The sequence below is a fragment of the Callithrix jacchus genome, chromosome 21 (assembly GCF_049354715.1).
Source record: "Callithrix jacchus isolate 240 chromosome 21, calJac240_pri, whole genome shotgun sequence".
In the NCBI taxonomy this organism is placed as follows: Eukaryota; Metazoa; Chordata; class Mammalia; order Primates; family Cebidae; genus Callithrix; species Callithrix jacchus.
The window spans coordinates 39562682-39587049 of record NC_133522.1 but is presented as its reverse complement, the minus strand read 5'-3'; the positions used below and the strand labels follow the sequence as shown (position 1 = coordinate 39587049).

Here is a 24368-nt window from a genome sequence, read left to right as displayed (position 1 = left end):
AAATGTGGTGGCATACACATGTGGTCCTAGCTACTTGGGAGGCTGAGGTGGGAGGATCACTTGAGCCCCGGAGATTGAGTGCAAGTGAGCTGAGATCATGCCACTACACTTCAGCCTGGTCTCTAAATTTAAAATAATAATAATAACTGGGGATGGGCATCATGGCTCATGCCTGTAATCCCAACACTTTGGGAGGCCGAGGCAGGCTGATCATTTGAGGTCAGGAGTTTGAGACCTGCCTGGCCAAAATGGTGAAATCCTGTCTCTACTAAAAATAAATTAGCTAGGCATGGTGGCAGGTGCCTGTAATCCCAGCTACTTGAGAGGCTGAAGCAGGAGAATTGCTGGAACCTGGGAGACGGAGGTTGCAGTGAGCTGAGATCCTGCCACTGCACTCCAGCCTGAGTGACAGAGACTCCTTCTCGAAAAAAACAAAAAACCGAAAACCTAATAATAATAAATAATATTTAATAAGGAAATGTCCAGAATAGGCATATCCAGAAGATAGATAATAGATTCATTGTTGCCTATGGCTGGAGGGTGGATAGAGGTATTTGAGGTGATAACGAAAGGGTAAAGGAGTTTTCATTTAGGTGATCAAAGTGTTCTAGAATTGATTGTGGTGATAGTTGCACAGCCACAAGAACATACTGAAAGCCATTGAATTGTACATGCCAATCCTGATTGCATGGCACATGACTTATATCTCTAAACTGTTTCCCAAAAAAAGGCCCAACTCCTCCTCTGTCACTCAAATATATATATATATATATACATACATACACACACACACATATATATACATACACACACATATACATACACACATATATACATACACATATATACATACACACATATACATACATATATACATACACATATACATACACACACACATATATACATACCCACATATATACATACACATATATATATATACATACACATACACATATAGATACATACATATATATACATACACATATATATACATACACACACATATATATACATACACACACACATATATATATATATATTATTTTTTTTGAGACAGTTTAATTCTGTCATCCAGGCTGGAGTGCAGTGGCGTGATCTCAGCTCACTGCAAACTCTGCCTCCGGGTTCAAGTGATCCTCCTGCCTCAGCCTCCCTGAGTAGCTGAGATTACAGGCATTCTCCACCATGCCCAGCTAATTTTTATATTTTTAGTAGGTACGGGGTTTCGCTCTGTTGGCCAGACTGGTCCCCAACGCCTGACCTCAAGCGATTTGCCAACCTTGGCCTACAAAACTGCTGGGATTACAGGCATGAGCCCACCACGCCCAGCCTAAAAAAAAAAAAAAAAAAAAAAAAAAACCATCATTTTTTAAATAAAAAATTTGATTCATAGTTCTTTAAACACAACAAGAGTATATTGCACATACTTCACGTTCAGAACATGAAGTTTTCTAAATGAATAGAGGTAGAACTTCCAGGCTTTGTAACAGAAATCATATTATAGACTGAGTAGTAAGACTAATCCTCAAATCCCCCATCTGTTAACCTGATAATCCTCGTGTGTAAGCCTGTTTAAGAAGCTAACTCCTGAGCCCACCTGTATTCTGAGCACTGGAATAAAGAGGTGAAGATTTTAATATTCCAAGTTAATTTTGCTTTATAAAAATGAAAGTTTCATGAATTGAAATATCTGTGGACACTGAAACCCAAACAACAATTTTTTTCTTTTTTTTTTTTTTTTTGAGATGGAGTCTCACTCTGTCACCTAGGCTGGAGTGCAGTGACATGATCTCAGCTCACTGCAACCTCCACCTCCCAGGTTCAAGCGATTCTCCTGCCTCAGCCTCCTGAGTAGCTGGGACTACAGGTATCTGCCCCCATGCCCAGCTAATTTTTGTATTTGCAGTAGAGACGGGGTTTCAGTATGTTGGCCAGGCTGGTCTTGAATTCCTGACCTTAGCTGATCCACCTGCTTCGGCCTCCCAAAGTGCTGGATTATAGGGTGTGAGCCACCGCACCGGGCCCGAAGCAGCATTTAAAATTTCCCACATCACCAAACTCCAGAAAGGCACAGAAAAAAACAAAACAAAACAGTAGTTATAGCAGTATCACTCAATTTCTTGAATGCTTCAGTTATATGTACCAGGAAAAAAAATCTATCGTTGGAAATCATTTTAAATAAAATATTCAGATGAGCAGTCTATTAGCTCCTCCTTCACTTTTGTTGGAAACCAAGTATTGGAAACCAACCAAATTTTTTTCTTTTTTTTTAGATAGGTTCTTGCTCTGTCACCCATGATGAAGTGCACTGGCATGATCATGGCACACTGTAGGCTTGACCTCCTGGACTCAAGTGATTCTCCCACCTCAGCCTCCTTAGTAGCTGGGACTTCAGGCTTGTGCTACCATGCCTGGCTAATTTTTGTATTTTATAGTTACGGTCTCACTGTGTTGTCCAGCTGCTCTCACACTCCTAAACTCAAGCAATCCTCCCCCTTTTACCTCCCAAAGTGCTGAGATTACAGGAGTGAACCATTACACCTGGCCAAACCATCCAATCTGTAAAGGATTACTTTCCCTTCTTCAGCACCCAAGTAAATCAACATTTTCAATTGAGCCTTTGCTGCCCAGAAGGTGTTTACAGTCTGGAGTGAGAGATATGCCTTTCTTTTGCAAAATGAGGAAGAGATAATGCTGAGAGAGAAGGTGGGACTTCTTTGTACATCTTGAGGGATTCCTGTATTCAACACCTGACACCACTCCTGGGTCAGTCATTAGCTTCAAGGAGGAGGTTTAGGCATTGGTGTTGGCAAGGGAGAGTAGATGGTGAAGATAATGTGGATGCTGGAATCTGAGAGCACCAATTGCGTGAGAAGGGTGGAGCCAGCCAAGGACACTGTATGAGTGGGCTGTGCAGAAGGGGGACCCAGGAGAGAGACAGAGACGCTACAAAGTTTGAAGAAGCATGTTTCAAAGAGCAGAGAATGATCTTCTGGTGCCTTTCTCTTAGAGGCCAACTAGAGCAAGAAGAGAGAAGAGTCAGTGCCAACTGCACAAACCCCCTTCCACACACCCACATCCCACCCCAGCATGGCTTACCCAAATCTAAATCTCCAAGGTGGCAGAGTGACCCCGAAAGAGGAAAGCAGGAGGCAGCAGCCCAGAGCTGGCCCTACAGGGCAGGTTTGTTCAGCAAAAGGAAAATGAAGGGGAAAGCTTCCATCTGCTTTCAGAGTTTTCCATCTGGGAGGAAACAGTTTGGGTAACACAAATCCCTGGGAGCTACTGAAGGGACATATGAGGATCAAAGACGCCTGCTGTGTTTGTTTGCTGGGGCTGGTGTGTTGAAGCCCCATCACAGACTGGGGCTTCAGCAACAGGAGACCATTATAGTCCTGGAGACTGGAAGTCCAAGATCAAGGTGTCTGCAGGGTGGGTTTCTCCTGAGGCCTCTCCTTGGCTGGCAGACGGCCACCTTCTCTGTGTGTCCTCACAGGGACTTTCCTCTGTGTGTGCACAACCCTGGTGTCTCTCTGTGGCCAAATTTCCTTTGATAAGGATGCCAGTCAGATTGGATTATCACCCACCTTAACAGCCTCATTTTAACTTAATCACTTCTCCAAATGCAGTCACACTCTAAAGAACTGGTGGTTATGCTGGGCGGTGGCTCACACCTGTAATCCCAGCACTTTGGGAGGCAGAGGCAGGTGGATCCCAAAGTCGAGAGATCGAGACCATCCTGGCCAACATAGTGAAACCCAGTCTCTACTAAAAACTCAAAAATTAGCTGGGCGTGGTGCCACGCTCCTGTAGTCCCAGCTTCTTAGGGGGTTGAGGCAGGAGAATCGCTTGAACCTGGGAAGCGGAGGTTACAGTGAGCCAAGATCGTGCCATTGCACTCCAGCCTGGGTAACAAGAACGAAACTCTGTCTCAAAAAAAAAAAAAGGGCCAGGCGCGGTGGCTCATGCCTGTAAGCCCAGCACTTTGGGAGGCCAAGGCGGGTGGATCACCAGGTCAAGAGATTGAGACCATCCTGGTCAACAAGGTAAAACTCCGTCTCTACTAAAAATACAAAAAATTAGCTGGGCATGGTGGCACGTGCCTGTAATCCCAGCTACTCCGGAGGCTGAGGCAGGAGAATTGCCTGAACCCAGGAGGCAGAGGTTGTGCTGAGCCGAGATTGTGCTATTGCACTCCAGCCTGGGTAACAAGAGCGAAACTCCATCTCAAAAAAAAAAAAAAAAAAAGAACTGGAAGTTAGGGCTTCAACATGAATTTTGGGGGGCACAATTCAGCCCAAAGAGTGGAGAAGTCAACAGGTCATCTGGAGGGAGGCATCTTAACTCCACACCTCCTTGTGCAAATGCATCTTCAAAGTAACTAGTGTTTTCCCCACCAGCTTTGTGGACTAGAATGATGGAGAGCAGTAATTCTATTTGACATGGATCACCTGAATTCAGAAGTTCGAGACCACACTGGCCAACATGGTGAAACCCTGTCTCTAATAAAAATTCCAAATTTAGCCAGGCATGGTGGCACAGACCTGTAATCCCAGCTACTCGGGAAGCTGAGACAGGAGAATCACGTAAACCTGGGAGGTGAAGGCTGCAGTGAGCTGAGATCAATCTCACCATTGTACTCCAGCCTGGGTGACAGAGCAAGACTCCATCTCAAAAAAAAAAAAAAAAAAAGGAAAGAAGGTACAAAACAGAAAGAAAAAAGGAAGGTAGTAGGCATTGGGCACAGTGGCTTATGCCTATAGTTCCAGAACTTTGGGAGGCTGAGGCTGGAGGATCACTTCAGCCCAGGAGTTCGAGACCAGCCTGGGAACACAGTGAGACAACCATCTTTTTAAAATATCAAAACAATTAGCCAGGCATGGTGGCACATGCCTCTAGTCCCAGCTACTCAGGAGGCTGAGGTGGGAGGATCACTTGAGCCCAGGAGTTTGAGGCTGCAGTGAGCCATGATCATGCCACTGCAATGAAGCCTGGGTGACAGTGAGGCTCTGCCTCTTAAGAAAAAAAAAACAAAAGGTAACAGTAGCTTAAAACCATAGCCAAGGAAGCTAAAGTCAGGAAATGTTTGTTTAGAAACGACCGGGTGCGGTGGCTCACGCCTATAATCCCAGCACTTTGGGAGGCCGAGGCGGGTGGATCACGAGGTCAAGATATCGAGACCATCCTGGTCAACAAGGTGAAATCCCATCTCTACTAAAAATACAAAAATTAGCTGGGCATGGTGGTGCGCGCCTGTAATCCCAGCTACTTGGGAGGCTGAGGCAGGAGAATTGCTTGAATCCAGGAGGCAGAGGTTGTGGTGAGCCAAGATCATGCCATTACACTCCAGTCTGGGTAACAACAGTGAAACTCCATCTCAAAAAAAAAAAAAGAAACTAATGATAACATTATCCTAACATGTCTTTGAGTTGTTTTTCAGAAACACAGACCTCCACCAAATGGATCCAATGGCCTGTAGACCTCAGATAAGGGGAAACTGAAGACTGAACTCTGACCACTGTTCTCTGTTCTAAATTTCTTCCTAAAGGCCCTGGAGGAGCTCACGCCCACAAAACACAGCTAATATTCTTTTTTTTCTTTTTACAGAGTCTTGCTCTGCCACCCATGCTGGAGTCCAATGGCACAATCTTGGCTCACTGCAAGATTCACCTCCCTGGTTCAAGTGATTCTCCTGCCTCAGCCTCCCGAGTAGCTGGGATTACAGGCGTGCACCACCACACCTGGCTAATATTTGTATTTTTAGTAGAGACAGAGTTTCACCATGCTGGCCAGGCTGGTCTCAAACTCCTGACTTCGTAATCTGCCCCCCTTGGCCTCCCAAAGTGCTGAGATTACAGGCATGAGCTACCACGCCCAGCCTAAAATAATTTATTAATAATCCAGAGACATACAGAAAGGAGATGCAGCATAGGGCAATTTATTGCAAAGAAAAAATATTTTGAAAGTGAGGTGTAGAATGGACAGTACACCCTGAGAGAGAATTCAGGGTGGGCTGCTCGTAAGGATGAGACAGGAAAGACCAGCACGAGGGAGCCTCCCTTTATGGGAGCCTAACATGGTTATTCACAGGGGCGGGAAGAGATGTTACTAGTAAGCATGTTCTGGGTGGTCCTCTGCGTGCACACGTGCAGTAGCTGTACACTCTTGTTCATATATGGCATGTCTCGTTAGCATCTTTTTTTTTTTTTTTTTTTTTTTGAGATGGAGTCTCACTCTGTCGTCCAGGCTGGAGTGCAGTGGCGAGATCTCCACTCACTGCAACCTCCACCTCCTCAGTTCAAGCAGTTCTCCTGCCTTGGCCTCCCAAATAGCTGGGACTACAGGTGCATGCCGTGACGCCTGGCTATTTTATTTTTTATTAGTAGAGACGGGGTTTCACCATGTTGCCCAGGTTGGTAGCTAACTCCTGAGCTCAGGCAATCCACGCGCCTCGGCCTCCCAAATGCTGGGGTTACAGGCCTGAGCCACCGTCATTAGCATCTTAAATCTCCACCCAGATATGTGGTATTTACCATTATAATGAGCAAAGGGGTCAGTCTGAGGACAGGTAAAATCCTGTCCTGCATGCTTCCTACAGGGGACAGTCCCTGCTGGAGACAGCGTTGCTTAAATGAGCTGGATCACGATAGCAAGTTTGGGATGTATTGTGTTGACTGTATGATCACTATGGTTGCAGCATCCCGAGGACATGGTCACTTCCTTAACTACCTATCCTGCCTCACACCCATGACCTGTAAGCCCCTGCTTCATGATATCCACCTCTTTAGGCCAAACCAATGTATAACTGTCATGTATTGATTTGTGACTCTGCCTATAACTTCTGCCTCCCCACCTTTAAAAACCCATTCTTGGCCGGGTGTGGTGGCTCACACCTGTAATCTAAGCACTTCGGGAGACCGAGGCAGGTGGATCACCTGATCACCTGTGATCAGGAGTTCATGATCAGCTTTGCCAACATGGCAAAACTCCATCTCTACTAAAAAACACAAAACTTGGCCGGGCGCGGTGGCTCACGCCTATAATCCCAGCACTTTGGGAGGCCGAGGCGGGTGGATCACGAGGTCAAGAGATCGAGACCATCCTGGTCAACAAGGTGAAACCCCGTCTCTGCTAAAAATACAAAAATTAGCTGGGCATGGTGGTGTGTGCCTGTAGTCCCAGCTACTTAGGAGGCTGAGGCAGGAGAATTGCTTGAACCCAGAAGGCAGAGGTTGCGGTGAGCGGAGATCATGCCATTGCACTCCAGTCTGGGTAACAACAGCAAAACTCCATCTCAAAAAAAAAATACAAAACTTAGCTGGGCATGGTGGTGGGCACCTGTAATCCCAGCTATTGAGGAGGCTGAGGCAGGAGAATCACTTGAACTGGAGAGGCGAAGTTGCAGTGAGCCGAGATCTCGCCGCCGCACTCCAACCTGGGGAACAGAGCAAGACTATCTCAAACAAACAAACAAACACAAAGATATGCCTGACTCTCTGGGTGCCATCTCAACCCCTTTTCACTCTCTTTAATTAAGGAAGAGTTTGACAAACTCGGTCTCCGCTAATAATACAAAAAAAATTAGCCCGGCTTAGTAGTGAGCGCCTGTAATCCCAGCTACTTGGGAGGCTGAGGCAGGAGAATGAATCGCTTGAACCCAGAGTCAGAGGTTGCAGTGAGCCGAGATCGCGTCACCGCACTCCAGCCTGTGCGACAGACCACGACTCTGTCCAAAAAAAAAAGTGAATGAGAATATATATAAAGCACTTAGCACAGTGTCCTACCATTTCCTATAGTTTACTATGTACTGCAACTCTCATTTTGCAGGTATCTTGCCTTTGGTGCAAGCAGAAGAAACAAGATTTTCTTTTTCTTTTTTTTAAAAATTATTCTCCTTCCCCCACTAGCAACAGGATTTTCAATCCAGATCTGAAAACTGCCAAGCCTCTGCCTTTTTCTTTTTATCCCTTTTCTTTTTCCTTTTTAAAAAACTTGCTTCCTGTACAGAGAGGGGAAATGCTCAGTCCCCAAGTCAGTGGTTGAATTTGAAGCCAGAAGATCCCTATTTTGATTTTGTCCTCGGTCCTGTCGGCAGCCCCTCAGCAGTACTTGGTGAATTAATAAAAGGGCAGGTTTGTAATCCTCACGTATCTGCGCAGGTGGCCCCTTCTGTGACCCCGAAGAAGCCTGCTCAGGTCCCGTTCCGGGGAAACAGCCTTGCCTTCTCCTGCCCCAAAAAAGTTACCATCGCCTTCCGAGCCGCAGCTCCACACGCCACCAATTCAGTCTGCCTCATTTTCGACGCCCCGTAAGTCCCTCCCGAGAGGCGCAGGCGCACATCGCTCCTGCTGGCGAACTACATCTCCTACAATCCCAAGCGGCCGGACCACCTCTGCTCCGGGCGGGGACGGGGGCGGAGGTGGAGCTGGTCGTCCCCGGCCCGGACAAAGCTTCTCAAGGTGCCCTGCCTGGGCCCTCCAGGGGAAAGTTCATTAGACCAGAGATTGTCCGTTTCCCTGGTAAGGCGGGTCGCCTGTCCCAATCAGGTACGATTCTGCCTTCTCTACCCCCGGGGCCCCTCAATGTAAAGTGGCAGATGGTATTATCTCGGCGGAGACACCGGCTGGGTTCCGCGGTACAGACCCCCGGCGTGACGGGCGGACAGTGTACGCATGAGCATAGGCGCGGCGTAAGTGCGGGAGCCGCGGAACCCCTACCCCGGCCTGCGCAGGTGAGGAGGGGGCGGGGCAGGACCGGACCGACAGACCTCCCTGCCATGATAACCACCTTTGCAGCCAGCTCCCAAAGCCGTTGGCCCGATTGTCCAGAAAATAGGGGGTCTCAGGATTCCCGTTTTAGTGTTTATATATCCCACTTCCAATTAAGCCACTTCCAATATTTTTTGGCCGTTGTCAGTGCAGAAGTCTTCCTCCTCTTCGAGACCATGTTATTGCAATAGCAGCAAACGTGTTAGGAGGCCTCACCGTTCATCGTGGTTTTCCTGGCCTCTGGCAGCTCCTTCCTAGCGAGCTATGGAGCTTAAAGTCTTTTGGACACTTGATTCTATTCAATCCAGTATCAGACCAGGTTTGTACCTTGTCCATAAGTCTTCTTATGAGAAGACTCTTTGAGAGGGTGCAGACGCCGTGCAGTTTATAACCGACTGGAGGTATATAAGCAAGCCTCCTTTTTCTGTGCCCACCCCTACCTGCTTACACCTTGTTATGGGACTTGGCTAAATCGCTTAACCTTCAGGAGCTACGTTTTCTCATTAAATGAGAAGATTGGATATTAGGTGACCTCTAAGAACTTTCCACTTGTAAAATATGTGATTAGTGAGGAGTAGAATCCAGATTATATCACAGTGTTTTTTGTCGTTGTTCTTGTTTTGAGACACAGTCTCTCTCTGTCGCCCAGGCTGGAGTGTAGTGGCGTGATCTCAGCTAACTGCAACCTCCATCTCCCGGGTTCAAGCGATTCTCTTGCCTCAGCCTCCTGAGTAGCTGGGACTGCAAGCACCCAGTTAATTTTTATATGTTTAGTAGAGACAGGGTTTCGCCATGTTTACCAGGCTGATGTCGAACTCCTGACCTCAGGTGATCCACCCGCCTCGGCTTCCTGAAGTGCTGGGATTACAGGTGTGGGCCACCGTGCCTGGCCCCACAATATGTTAACACTAAACTCCATCAGCTTCCATTTTTCCCTCAACATCAGTGAAATATAGCTATAAGAATGCACCTGGGCTGGTGTGGTAGCTCAGGCCTGTAATCCCAGCACTTTGGGAGGCTGAGGTGGGTGGATCACCTTAGGAGTTTGAGACCAGCCTGGCCAACATGATGAAACCCCATCTGTACTAAATATACAAAAATTAGCTAGGGTTGGTGTCAGACACCTGTAATCCCAGGTACTTGGTACTTGGTACTTGGGAGGCTGAGCCAGGAGAATCACTTGAACCTGGGAGGTGGAGGTTGCAGTGAGCTGAGATTGTGCCATTGCATTCCAGCCTGGGCAACAGAGTGAGACTCCATCTAAAAAAAAAAAAAAAAGAAAGAATTCGGCCAGGCACAGGGGCTCACCCCTATAATCCCAGCACTTTGGGAGGCAGAGGCTGGCAGATCATTTGAGCTCAGGAGTTGGAGACCAGTGTGGACAGCATGATGAAATCCCATCCCTACAAAAGTACAAAAATTAGCCAGGTGTGGTGATACACACCTGTAGTCCTAGCTACAGGGGAGGCAGAGGTGGGAGGATCACTTGAGCCCAGGAGATCGAGACTGCAGTGAGTCATGATTGTGCCACTGCACTCCAGCATGGGCAACAGAGCAAGACGCTGTCTTTAAAAAAAAACAAAACAAAACAAAACAAAAAAATGGAAAAAGAATTGTTGACAGCAGCATTAGAAAGAACTGCCTATTGTTGTACTTGTAAATTCATGCTCTAACTTATACCTTATTGCTTATTGAAAATAAGAAATTAACTGATAACACAACTTTGTTCAACCTATGTTTGTTGTCGTTTTATAGATCATTTCTAGGAAGAACTCTTGAGTACAGTAATGAACACAGTGTACCTGATGTTGGCTCAAATCTTAAGATCTCACCTGATAAAGGCTACAGTGATTCCTAATCGAGTGAAAATGCCTTATATTGGTATCATTAGAAATAGAACGATGTCAACCCATAAATCTAAAAAGAAGATCAGAGAATATTATAGGCTGCTGAATGTGGAGGAAGGATGCTCTGCAGATGACGTCAGGGAATCTTTTCGTAAGCTTGCCAAGCAGTATCATCCTGACAGTAGCTCTAATACTGCTGATTCTGCAACATTTATAAGAATTGAAGAAGCTTATAGAAAGGTGCTTTCACATGTCATAGAACAAACAAATGCCAGACAGAATGAAGGTGAAGAAGAAGAAGATGCAGAAAAATTCAAATATAAAACACCCCAACACCGGCATTATTTAAGTTTTGAAGGTATTGGTTTTGGGACGCCAAGTCAACGAGAGAAGCAATACAGGCAATTTAGGGCAGACCGTGCTACTGAACAAGTGATGGAGTATCAAAAGCAGAAACTACAAAGCCAGTATTTTCCAGATAGTGTAACTGTTAAGAACATAAGACAGAGTAAAGAACAAAAGATAACTCAAGCTATAGAGCGTTTAGTAGAGGACCTCATTCAAGAATCCATGGCAAAAGGAGACTTTGACAATCTCAGTGGGAAAGGAAAACCTCTGAAAAAGTTTTCTGACTGTTCTTACATTGATCCCATGACTCACAACCTGAACCGAATACTGATCGATAATGGATACCAACCAGAATGGATCCTAATGCAAAAGGAAATAAATGATACTATTGAGCAACTCAGAGAGGCAATTTTAGTGTCTAGGAAAAAACTTGGGAATCCAATGACACCAACTGAACAGAAACAATGGAACCATGTTTGTGAGCAGTTTCAAGAAGACATCAGAAAATTAAACAAGCGAATTAATGATTTTAATTTAATTGTTCCTATCCTGACCAGGCAAAAAGTCCATTTTGATGCTCAGAAAGAAATTATCAGAGCCCAGAAAATATATGAGACCCTTATAAAAACAAAAGAAGTCACAGATAGAAACACAAATAACATTGATCAAGGAGGAGAGAAAATGCCTGGAATTCAGAAAGGTTTTTTAAACTGGGTGAATTTATGGAAATTTATTAAAATATGATCATTTTGATATTTACTATCATAAGTCATTCTTAGTTCCACTGACACCAACATGGAAAATGAGATTTATGCTATAACACAAGAATTTAAGAACTGTGCCATTGTACTTTTTACAAAACTAATCACATACCCAATGACCTGTGAGTGAGAAACTTATCAGGTTTGTCCTGCGGATGTAGCAAGAAAAGAAAAGAAGTAAAACTTCTAAAGAAGTCCATTCCAGTGTTTAAATGTCAGTCATCCAGTGAAATGGGCTAGGATCAATTTTCTGACTTAGGAATCATACATGTATTGTGAAAGTGTTAGTGCAGTTTCGAGCTGTAATAACTAACTTAAAAGCAGTTATTGTTGCCATTTTCAAACATAAGTACTTAAACAACATGGAAACCGAAAAATATATCAAAAGTCGCAAAACTGAAGTGTAATGAAATTTAACCAATTAAACCTCCAAATGATGTATTTTTTTAACAGGTTTGCTGTATTTATACTCCTGAGCTTATTAAGGCTCAAAACTGTTCCAAGACTTTTGGGACACCCTCCATATGGGTGGAAATAGTAAGATCAGGAAATTAGCCTACGGAAATTACTGCACTTTTCTTTTTATGAGGGCCTTCTCTCCATGAAAAACACCAAACATCTAGGTTCTACTCTTTCCTGTCTAACTTGATGGTTTCTTGGCTGCGGAAATCAGTGAAGCTGGTTGATTTAGTAATTCTAGAAATAAACCCCAGTGTCCACTTTGTCACCCAGGCTGGAGTTCAATGGCATGATCTCTGCTCACTGCAACATCCACCTCCTGGGTTCAAGGAATTCTCCTGCCTCAGCCTCCCAAGTAGTTGAAATTAGAGGTGCCTCCCTAGAGACAGGGTTTCACCAATTTGGCCAGGCTGGTCTCAAACTCCTGACCTCAGGCGATCCATCCACCTTAGCCTCCCAAAGTGCTGGGATTATAGGCATGAGCCACTGTGCCTGGCCCAGTGTCCACTTTTTTAAAAAAAGTATGAGTGTATTTCTCACTTTTTAGGAGGTGATAAAAATCCTTGGGGTCAGTAGCAATGTAAGATTTCACTTCTAGCTTCATCTTTTATCAGAGATTGAAATGTTAGATTTCCATAAATCTACCCTAAGCCCTGTGTCCTCTTGACTCAGACTCCCCAGTGGCTTTACAGCCATACGACAATTCTAACTTACTGCCTTACGGACCCAGTTTCCTATCTTAGGGACCATTTAATACACAAAAACAAGATGTCTGAATTACATGCATCTGCATCTTTGGCAAATGCTGAGGTTGATACTCATGAAATAGTTGGGTCTCATCCACTTTCAGAAAATTTGACTTTTTATGTTTGGATGATTGCTTTTGTCACACAGAATTGGCAACTAGAAGAATGTGGAGTGTGGTCACAGGAGCTGGTGTATTTCCTTCTTTAATCCAGGTACTCGCCACCTGCATTTTGGAAGAATGTGTTATTTTGTAAAACGTGTGAGAGTTAAAACAACAAATAAAACTACACCTTCAAAAGGAAATTTTGGACCTTTCCGCTTAGGTGCTGCAGCATTAATTGGCATAATATGTGATTATTTTATTTAATGAGTTGTCATTTGGCTTCTACAATGGTAGTATCACTATAAGTAAAAGTGAACAGTATGAAATGTAGCTTAATAATAAGAGCTATAGTTCCAAAAACACTTTAGAAGGCAGTAATTTTGTGACTCTTGTTAAATGTGGGAAATAGGCCAGGCACAGTGGCTCACGTCTGTAATCCTAGCACTTTGGGAAGCCGAGGTGGGCAGATCACAAGGTCAGGAGTTGTAGACCAGCCTGACCAACATGGTGAAACCCGATCTCTACTAAAAATACAAAAATCAGCCAGGCATGGTGGCGGGTGCCTTGGAAGGCTGAGGCAGGAGAACTGCTTGAACCCGGGAGGCAGAGTTTGCAGTGAGCCGAGATTGTGCCACTGCACTCCAGCCTGGGCAACAAAAGCGAGACTCCATATCAGAGAAAAAAAAAGGTGGGAATTAGATTAAGAGGCCTAACTGCATTACAGCAACATAGATGAACAAAACCATTTTTAATATTGGTCAATGAGAAGGTTACCAGAAAATGTCAGTAAATTCTTAATTTCTGCACAGTGCACTTTATGTTGGCAAATGTTGTCTATGTTAATAAAGTTATTGTAATGATAATTCAATGGCCCTTTGTTGTAATGGTAATAATAATATTTTAGGCTAGCCACCTAAGTAAATGTTTTTTAAAAATCTTTTTGGCTGGGCCCAGTGGCTCACGCCTGTAATCCCAGCACTTCGGGAGGCTGAGGCAGGTGGATCACGAGATCAAGAGATCGAGACCATCCTGGCCAACATGTGAAACCCCGTCTCTACTAAAAATAGAAAAAATTAGTCAGACGTGGTGGCACATGACTGTAATCCCAGCTACTTAGAAGGCTAAAATAGGAGAATCGCTTGAACCCAGGAGGTAGAGGTTGCAGTGAGCCGAGAATGAGCCATTGCACTCTAGCCTGGGCAACAAGAGCAAAACTCCATCTCAAAACAAAAAAAAATCTTTTTGATTGGCCAGGCACGGTGGCTCATGCCTGTAATCCCTACATTTTGAGAGGCTGAGGCAGGAGGATCACTTGAGCCGAGGAGTTTGAGACCAACCTGGGAAACATGGTGACTCTGTCTCTACAAAAAAAAAAAAAATTAGGTGTGGTAGCACATGCCTGTAGTCCCAGCTACTTGGGAGCCTGAGGTGGGAGGATTGCTCGAGCCCAGGAGGTCCAAGCTGCAGTGAGCAGTTATCACACCACCGCGTTCCAGTGGCACAATCTTGACTCCTTGACTCACTGCAACCTGTTCCTCCCATGCCTCCCAGGTTCAAGCAATTCTCCTGCCTCAGTCACCTGAGCTGCCACCACCTTCCTGTACCAGTAAAGTAGAACCTCTATGATAAACCAACATATTGCTTCCTATCAGTCATTTTGAAACCTTGTCTCCCAAGGACAAATCTCATTGGCAGAACCCAGGTCACGTGCCCATTCCTGAGCATATTTAAGAAAATTAGGGATTTTCTTTCTTCCTCAGACCAACTTCAAAGGTCTGGCTTCTTGCGAGGAATCACATTTTTCCCAGATGAATGATGCATGCTACTGTTAGTATGGGCCATTCGAAAGATGACAGGCCGGCTGGGCATGGTGGCTCACAACTGTAATCCCAGCGCTTTGGGAGGCCAAGGCAGACGGATCACGAGGTCAGGAGTTTGAGACCAGCCTGGCCAACATGGTGAAACACCATCTCTACTAAAAACACAAAAATTAGCCTGGTGTGGTGGCGGGCACCTGTAATCTCAGCCTCCTGAGTAGTTAGGATTATAGGTACCTGTCACCATGCCCTGCTACTTTTTTCTTTTGAGACGGAGTTTCGCTCTTGTTATCCAGGCTGGAGTGCAATGGTGCAATCTCGGCTCACTGCAACCTCCGCCTCCTGGGTTCAGGCAATTCTCCTGCGTCAGCCTCCTGAGTAGCTGGGATTACAGGCACGTGCCACCATACCCAGCTAATTTTTTGTGTTTTTAATAGAGACAGGGTTTCACCATGTTGACCAGGATGGTCTCGATCTCTTGACCTCATGATCCCCCCACCTCGGCTTCCCAAAGTGCTGGGATTACATACTTTTTTCTTTTCTTTCTTTTTTTTTTTTTTTGAGGTGGAGTCTCGCGCTGTCACCCAGGCTGGAGTGTAATGGCATGATCTCGGCTCACTGCATCCTCCGCCTTCTGGGTTCAAGTAATTCTCCTGCCTCAATCTCCCAAGTAGCTGAGATTACAGGTGCCTGCCACCACGCTTGGCTAATGTTTTGTATTTTTAGTAGAGATACGGTTTCACTATGTTGGCCAGGCTTGTCTCGAACTCCTCACCTCAGGTGATCCACGCTCCTTGGCCTCCCAAAGTGCTGGGATTACAGGTGTGAGCCACTGTGCCTGGTGGTGGCTAATTTTTACATTTTTAGTACAGATGGGGCTTTACCATATTGGCCAGACTGGTCTCAAACTCCTGACCTCAAGCGATCCACCCACTTTGGCCTCCCAAAGTGCTAGGATTACAGGCATGAGCCACCATGCCTGGAGCTTCCCCCTCCAACCCCCCATCCCCCGAGACAGAGTTTCGCTCTTGTTACCCAGGCTGGAGTGCAATGGCGCGATCTCGGCTCACTGCAACTTCTGCCTCCTGGGTTCAGGCAATTCTCCTGCCTCAGCCTCCTGAGTAGTTGGGATTACAGGCACACGCCACCATGCCCAGCTAATTTTTTGTATTTTTAGTAGAGACGGGGTTTCACCATGTTGACCAGGATGGTCTCGATCTCCTGACCTTGTGATCCACCCACCTCAGCCTCCCAAAGTGCTGAGATTACAGGCTTGAGCCACCGTGCCCGGCTCTTTTTTTTTCTTTTTTTTGTTTGAGACCGAGTCTCACACTGTCACCCAGGCTGTAGTGTGGTGGTGCGATCTCAGCTAACTACAATCTCCGCCTCCTGGGTTCGAGCAATTCTCCTGTGTCTCAGCCTCCCAAGTAGCTAGGACTACAGGCCTGTGCTGCCACGCCCAGCTAATTTTTTTGTATTTTTAGTCGAGACGGGGTTTCTTCATGTTGGCCCGGATAGTCTTGATCTCCTGACCTCGTGATCCCCCAGCCTTGGCCTCCCAAAGTGCTCGGATTACGGGCGTGAGCCACTGTGCCCAGCCTGGAGCCTCTTTTATTTTTATTTATTTACTTATTTTTTTGAGACAGAGTTTCATTCTCATTGCCCAGGCTGGAGTGCAATGGTGCGATCTCGGCTCACCACAACCTCCGCCTCCTGGGTTCAAGCAATTCTCCTGCCTCAGCCTCCCGAGTTGCTGGGATTACAGGCATGCGCCACTATGCCCAGCTAATTTTTGCATTTTTTAGTAGAGACGGGGTTTCACCATATTGACCAGGATGATCTCGATCTCTTGACCTCGTGATCTGCCCGCTTCGGTCTCCCAAAATGCTGGGATTATAGGCGTGAGCCACCACACCCTGGAGCCTCTTTTATAAGGGCACTAATCCCATTAATGAGGTTATCATCCTTATGACCTAATCACCTCCTAATACCATCACCTTGGGGGTTAGAATTTCAACGTGGGAATTATTTATTTTTATTTTTTATTTCTTAAAAAATTGTGCAGGTATGTAGTTGGTGTATTTAACTGATGAAGTACATGAGATACTTTGATATAGGCATGCAATAAATAGTAATCACATAATGGAAAATGAAGTATCCATACCCTCAAGCATTTATCCTTTGTATTACAATTTAATTATACTCTTTTCGTTATAAAATGTACAATTAAATTATTATTATCTATAGTCACCCTGTTGTTCTACCAAATACTAGGCCATTATACATTCTTTCTATTTTTTTTTTTTTTGTATCTGAAATGGTTTGGCTCTGTGTCCCCATCTGAATCTCATCTCCACAGGAGACTGTAATCCTCACGTGTTGAGCGGGGTACCTGGTGGGAGGTGATTGGCTCATGGGGGCAGTTTTCCCCATTCCGTTCTTGTGATAGTGAGGGAGTTCTCACAAGATCTGATGTTTTTAAAAGCAGCAGTTTCCCCTGTAGGCACTCTCTCTTCTGCCATCTTGTGAAGAAGGAATCTGCTACCCCTTCGCCTTCTACCATGATTATAAGTTTCCTAAGGCCTTTCTAGCCCTGTGCAACTGTGAGTCAATTAAACCTCTTTTGTTTATACATTACCCAGTCTCAGGTAATATTTTTATAGCAGTGTGAAAATGGATTAATATAGTACTCTAACATAAGAGTTTTGAGGAGACATAATCATTCAAACCATATCCAGGATACCTCTGATCCTACAGATCCTACAGTTATACCTCTGAGCCACAGAATCTTCCTCATTATTTAAGCCAGTTTGAGATGTTTTCTCTTACTTATAACTGAAAGCGACCAACTGACAAATGTATCCACTGTCTTCAGAGTGCAGATATGGAAAGAAGTGTTTCCTCTCCTGCTGGAGTCAAATTACTTTCCAGGCTTTGGTTTCTCGTTTGCCATCTAAAGATCAGTCTTTTCTCCTAAATGACTGATACTGAATATTCATCCTTTCAGGAGAGAGTCCATTTCAGACCCACAGGAAGTATGACCTTAGTCTCAAGACACTTTTATCAAAATACAACAGTTGTTTTTTTTTTTTGAGACAGAGTTTCGCTGTTGTTACCCAAACTGGAGTGCAAGGGCACGATCTTAGCTCACTGCAACCTCCGCCTCCTGGGTTCAAGCAATTCTTCTACCTCAGCCTCCTGAGTAGAAGGGACTACAGGCGCGCACCACCATGCCCAGCTAATTTTTGTATTTTTAGTAGAGATGGGTTTTCACCATGTTGACCAGGATGGTCTCAATCTCTTGACCTCATAATCCACCCGCCTCAGCCTCCCAAAGTGCTGGGATTATAGGCGTGAGCCACCACACTGCCCAAAATACAACAGTTCTAATAGCTGCCTAAGAGTTATTCAGATCAAGTCTTTTTGTTATACAACCAGATAAGCATATGGAGAAAGAGAGACAATGTTCTGGGGAGTACCTGTTTATGCAACATGTTTTGGCCTTTCAGATAGTTCCCATGGTACACATTTGGCTTGAACACTCAAAAGATGGAAGTGAATACCACTCTATCAGAGTAAGTTCATGAAGCAGCCCTGAGAGAGAACAATCTAGAACCCATGGGGTGTAGCGTGAACGACAGCCTGGATTGTTCCTTCTCTCAATAGACTTGTACCAACTGGACTGCATTTTCTCTGTCTAGTTTTAGGTGAGGTTGATCTTTCAGAACCTGTCCTGGCCCAAACCTGAAAACGGTCCTGAAGTCACAATGACTCCAGAATCTAGCCTCTCTGAAGTGCTTGGGTAACAGGAATTTAACAAAACATATGCTTCAGTAGCTACATGGTGGAATACCAACTGAATCAGAAAATGTGTGGTTTTTTTAAAGGCTGATTTACAATTCTACTAAAGACTTAAATCAGTACATTTGGAATTCTGACAGTGAAATGTTGACATCAGCAGCTCAATCCCAATATCTTTCAAATGCCCATTTTTTTTCTTTTTTTGAGACACAGTCTTGTTCCGTAGCCCAGGCTGGAGTGCAGTGGCATGATTTTGGCTCACTGCAAACTCTGCCTCTTGGCTTCAAGTCATTCTCCTGCCTTAGCCTCCTGAGTAGCTGGGATTACAGGCACGCACCACCATGGCTAGCTAATTTTTTTTTCTCTTTTTAGTTTTACCATGTTGGTCAGGCTGGTCTTGAACTCCTGACCTCAGGTGATCTACCTGCCTCGGGCTCCCAAAATGCTGGGATTCCAGGTGTGAGCCACTGTGCTCTGCCAAATGTCCATATTTTGAAAGCACAACTAAATACATGTTTGACTCTTTAGGGAATAGAGGTTTATAGACTGAGAGAAGCAAATTGTGCTGTGGTTTGAATTTGTCCCCAGAATGTTAATGTTTTAAACTTTTTTTTTTTTAAGAGATGGGGTTTTACCATGTTGGCCAGGCTGGTCTCGAACTCCTGACCTCAAGTGATCCGCCTGCCTTGGCCTCCCAAAGTGCTGGGATTACCGGTGTGAGCCACCTCGCCAGGGTTGTGTTTGAAACTTAATTACTATTGTAATAGTGTTGAGAGGTAGAACCTTTAAGAGATGATTGTGTCATGAAGGCTCCATCCTCATGAATGAATTAATGCTGTTACTATGGGAGTGGTTTGTTATTTTGGGATTGGGCTCTTGGTAAAGGAATAGCTTCAGCCTGATTTTCTTTTCTGTCTTGTATGCTTGTTGGTCCCTGTCTGTCTTGTTTTCTACCATGGAATAACACAGCATGAGTCCTCACAAGACGCTAGCACCATGCCCTTAGAGTTCTCAGCCTACGGAAAGGTGAACCAAATAAAACACGATTGCTTATAAATTACCTTTTCTGTGTTATTGTCATAGCAGTAGAAAATGACTTCAGACAAGCTGAATTAGCATAAGTCTCCACTACTAAAAAAGCAACTTAAAGCATGTGTATCCCAAAGGTAGGTAAACAGTAGTCTTCCTTCATATATGGAGGTAATCATTTCATACAGATATTATTCTGTAACAAAGCTTTAAAAAAATCCTGGGAAACCTTAAAATATTAGTATGAGATGGCCTGTCTGTGCCAGGGCAGTACGTGGTCCATGCTGAGCTACAGAGACACTCAGGCTGTGCCCTCAGGATGACTGAGTGGGAGACAGCAGCACCAGCAGTGGCAGAGACCCCTGACATCAAGCCCTTTGAGAAGTGGAACACCAATGATGTGCAGATGAATAACATTTCCCTACGAGATTACATTGCAGTGAAGAAGTATGCCAAGTACCTGGCTCACGGTGCTGTGCGGTATGCTGCCAAATGCTTCCGCAAAGCTCAGTGCCCCATATGTAGCGCCTCACTAACTCCATGATGATGCATGGCCACAGCAACAGCAAGAAGCTCGTGACTGCGCATCATCAAGCATGCCTTCAATTTCATCCACCTGCTCACAGGCGAGAACTCTCTGCAGGTCCTGGTGAACACCATCATCAACGGTGGTCCCTGGGAGGGATCCACCGCATCGGGGGAGCAGGGACGGTGAGATGACAGGCTGTGGATGTGTCCCCACTGCACCGTGTGAATCAGGCCATCGGGCTGCTGCGCATAGGCACTTGTTGAGGCTGCCTTCTGGAACATGAAGACCACTGCTGAGTGCCTGGCAGAAGAGCTCATCAGTGCCACCAAGGGTTCCTCTGACTCCTATGGCATCAAGAAGAAGGACAAGCTGGAGTGTGTGGCCAAGTCAAACGGCTGATTTTCCCAGCTGCTGCCCTTTGGGACAGTCCCCCCCCTAAAAAAAAAGGTGATGAGATTTGAAATCTAATTGTCCCCTAATATCTAGTCTTCCTTCCCTAGTTCTGAAACCCCATTTTCCAGCCTTCTTTGCAATTTTGTGTAGTCAAATGACTAAGTTTTTTTTGTTTACTTATTCTAAGCTATTGCAAATCAAAAATGACTAAGCTTTTACCAGCAGAATGAGAGCAAAAATGGTACATGCCACCCCTACCCCCTTCAAAAGGTCTTTTTTTTTTTTTTTTTTTTGAGATGAAGTTTCACTCGTTGCCCAGGCTGGAGTGCAATGGCAGGATCTCAGCTCATCACAACCTCCACCTCCCAGGTTCAAGTGATTCTCCTGCCTCACCCTCCCGAGTAGCTAAGATTACAGGCCTCCACCACCACGCCCGGCTAATTTTGTATTTTTAGGGTTTCTCCATGGAGAAAGATCTGTCTGCCTCAGCCTCCTAAAGTGCTGGGATTACAGGCATGAGCCACCTCACCTGGCCTCAAAATGTTCCTAAGGAGAGGAGTGTTCCCTCTGTATCTTCTCTTCTGGTGGAATGCCAGCATTGTGACATATTTCTTTTCTTTTCTTTTTTTTTTTTTGCGACAGAATTTCGCTCTTGTTACCCAGGCTGGAGTGCAATGGCGCGATCTCGGCTCACCGCAACCTCCGCCTCCTGGGTTCAGGCAATTCTCCTGCCTCAGCCTTCTGAGTAGCTGGGATTACAGGCACGTGCCACCATGCCCAGCTAATTTTTTGTATTTTTAGTAGAGACGGGGTTTCACCATGTTGACAAGGATGGTCTCGATCTTTTGACCTCGTGATCCACCTGCCTCCGCCTCCCAAAGTGCTGGGATTACAGGTGTGAGCCACTGTGGCCAGCCAACATATTTCAAAAGTAACTTATTCAGCACATTATTTATTGAAAGTAACTTATTCAGCACACCTAGATCCTAGCACATGTAGAAGGGCTATAGGAGAACATTATCCAGGATGGATGGCATTTTTAATGATAATTCCATGATACAAAACCTTTTACTTCATTATACCACAGGGAAAATGCTTTTTAGATTTCCATTGATAATACCTCTACTCTGCTGGGCACGGTGGCTCATGCCTGTAATCCCAGCATTTTGGGAGGTGGAAGCGGGTGGATCACTGAGGTTAGGAGATCGAGATCAGCCTGGTGAAATCTTGTCTCTACTAAAAATACAAAAATTAGCCAAGCATGGTGGTGTGCCCCTGTGATCTCAGCTGCTCGGAAGGCTGAGGTGGGAGGATCTATTGAGCCTGGGAGGTAGAGACTGCAGTGAGCCAAGATCACGCCACTGCACTCCAGCCTGGACAACAGAACAAGATCCTGTCTCCAAACAAACCAACCACCCAAAAAACAAACCTCGATTTCGCCTGAAACAACTAAATGGTTATAGGCATTTCTGTAGGAAATCCAGACGGGGCTTCCAAAGGCTGTTAAAGTTATGCTGAAAATCCAAGAGGCTGAAAGGGATCTAACTTTAAGAAAGACAAAAATCTGGGTGAATAGACGGGAGACTGCCGAGGGAAATCAGAAGACTAGTTTTATTGTGCTGATAATCTCGGGTAACCAGCACTCGCTGGGTAGCCCTGGTTGACTAACTTCAACTTTCTGGGTCTCCATTTCTGAATTGAGGGGATTAGAAAAAGGCATCTCTAAAGACCCTCCGTTCCCGAGAACCCTCTCGGAGCACCTTCTCTACTCTGGGCAGCTCGCAGACAAGGCCGATTGGTCATAGGCGAGGGGAGAGAGACCCGGTCCCCTGGGTCTCCAGCTCCTTCCGTACGTGATCCACGGTACTGCACTTGAAATCCGCGGGCAAAAACGCAGCAGTGGGAGCCCGGCGGCGGCCGCCCACCCGCGGGGGGCAAGAGGGACTTGTCTTATCCTGCTCCGAACCGTAGGTAGCTGGGTCTGGACCCCGGCTCCAGGAGGCCCGCAGAGGAGCGGTCCCCACCCCGCCCCTAGGAGCCCGCCCTGCCCCCGGCCGGCCACTTGCTGCACGCTGATTGGTCGCTGAGGAGCGCCCGGAGCCCCGCCGCGCCCAGCCAACGCCCTCTCCCCGCCTCCTCGTGCCCCGCCCCGTCCCCGGCTGGACACTTGCTGCGCTCCGATTGGTCGCTACGGTGCGCACGGCTCCTGGCTCCGCCTCACCGGCGCCCTCGCCTAACGCCGGCTTCCAGCTCCCGGCTCCCGGGGCTGAGGTGGAGCGGCAGGACGCCGGCCAGGCTGTGGCGCAGCAGTCGCCTTCCTGCGCGCGCGCCTGAAGTCGGCGTGGGCGTTTGAGGAAGGCTGGGTGAGTCCTGTCGGCGGGTCTCCGGCGCCGGGCGACGCGAGGGGGCTCGCGCCCGCCGCCTGCACGTAAGGAGGCGCCGTCGTCTGGCTCTATTCGGCCCGGCCTTCGGGGCTGTGGCGCCGCCCAGCCGGGTTTTCCTTGCGCCGGCGCCTGCCTGCAGACTCCGGCCCTTACCCGCGTCCTCTCGGGCCGACAGTGATCGTGGCGCGGCCGCGACCCGGAAGCAGCCCGGGGAGGCCGCCCCGCCGCGCTCTTGCGCGGTCAGGTTGTGTTCCTGGGGAGGGCTGGAGAGGCTCCATCTCGTGCCTTTCACCTTCTCGGGCGGCGGGCACGGAAGTTACGGTTTTCGGGACGCCCTGCTGCGGCCGCGACACCCTCCCGAGGCCGGAGCGAGGGGCCGGGGACGGCTCCAGCTCTTCTGCCCCCCTCCCGTTTGCCCCTAACCGTTGCTAGGAAGCTGCCCATGTTTTCTGCACTTTTCTGATTTCATCCTTACCAGAGGCAGGAGGGGAAAGGGAAGGGGAACCACATTCTTTTGAGAAGTATACGCCTTGAGCTCCGTCCTTTTAAATAAGTAGCAGCAGAGCACTGTCACTGTAGCAGTGTTAGTCGCTGGTGGGGCCGTTTTGGTTTTTAGCCAGTAAGTTGGTTAAGGTGCATAAAACAGTAAGTTAGAAGGTGCTGAAATTCGTAAGTAAATATATGACCTTTCAAAACCAAAGCAGTGAGGCGGCCTGGGCTCGGCTGCTCCCCGCTGCGCGTGCCTGGGTGGGGGTGTGGGGGGCGGTGCGGAGGGGCCGGGGGCGGAGGCCTGGAACCCGACGGGGTGAGAAGGAAGTGGGATCGGCATCGTCGCGCTGGAAGACCTTTCTCTTTTCGGATGGTCCCACCTCCTCTCTCAGGCTCTTCACCCTACCTGCACTGTACATACATGTCTTGACACTTCCAGAGTCTGAACTCTCACGGCGGTCACACTTCTTTTTCATCATCATTTTGTCTTTTGTCTTTTAAACCTGCATACGTTTCAGACATAGATAGAGCGAACCTTAAACTTTTTTTTTTTTAACTGAATATAGTGGTGCCAGACTTTGTTCTTGAAATGAAAACCAAAAGTTATCTTAAATATTGATCACGTTGGAAAATCAGGTTTAATTAGAGTGAGGTGAGGACTGCTGATGTCACCAGAAAAGCAGGATTAATTAGAGTGAGGTGAGGACGTATATTTCTTCTTCCAGAGACACAGCCTCCCCACTCATCACCCAGTCCCTCCTTTGTCAACTAGGATTACAGCAGCCTTACACTGGCTAGTCTTTTCTGAATTCTGAATTCACTTCTAGGGGCCAAGGTAAAGAAATTATCTTATTATAATTTTTTTCCAGACAGGGTCTCACTGTCAACCA

General features: G+C 46.4%; 3 protein-coding genes and 1 pseudogene across 12 annotated transcripts in view; 3 read left to right on the top strand and 1 right to left on the bottom strand.

Annotated features, from left to right (window-relative positions):
• Window positions 1–8421: 8421 nt before the first annotated feature.
• Window positions 8422–13899, top strand: DNAJC28 (DnaJ heat shock protein family (Hsp40) member C28). Of its 3 annotated transcripts, none has more exons than XM_017967230.4 (2): window positions 8422–8522; window positions 10527–13899. In XM_017967230.4, exon 2 carries the CDS (start codon window positions 10559–10561, stop codon window positions 11708–11710), a length of 1152 nt encoding a protein of 383 aa, XP_017822719.1. In that variant the 5' UTR covers window positions 8422–8522; window positions 10527–10558; the 3' UTR covers window positions 11711–13899. The 3 variants fall into 3 exon arrangements, with proteins under 3 accessions (XP_017822719.1, XP_017822718.1, XP_008984866.3); XM_017967229.4 differs by having other exon boundaries at window positions 8422–8549; XM_008986618.5 differs by lacking the exon at window positions 8422–8522 and adding an exon at window positions 8595–8734.
• Window positions 13900–18842: 4943 nt separating this feature from the next.
• LOC144580652 (uncharacterized) lies at window positions 18843–23960 on the bottom strand. Its single transcript, XM_078358597.1, has 3 exons — window positions 23733–23960; window positions 22366–23220; window positions 18843–20556 (listed from the first exon to the last, which is right to left on the bottom strand). The coding sequence occupies exons 1-2, from the start codon at window positions 23958–23960 to the stop codon at window positions 22405–22407; spliced, it is 1044 nt and encodes a 347-aa protein (XP_078214723.1). The 3' UTR covers window positions 18843–20556; window positions 22366–22404.
• On the top strand, window positions 19962–20653 carry LOC100390122 (small ribosomal subunit protein uS7 pseudogene; annotated as a pseudogene).
• TMEM50B (transmembrane protein 50B) overlaps window positions 22861–24368 on the top strand; it is a 55279-nt gene continuing 53771 nt past the window's right edge. For 4 of the 8 annotated variants that reach the window (XM_008986613.5, XM_054249048.2, XM_008986615.5 and 1 more), the window contains exon 1: window positions 22861–22968. The gene's annotated coding sequence lies outside the window, so the exon portion shown is untranslated. Of the gene's footprint in view, window positions 23034–23059; window positions 23234–24368 lie in introns of those variants that run through there. The other 4 variants (XM_008986614.5, XM_008986616.5, XM_035283286.3 and 1 more) reach the window with 2 other exon arrangements.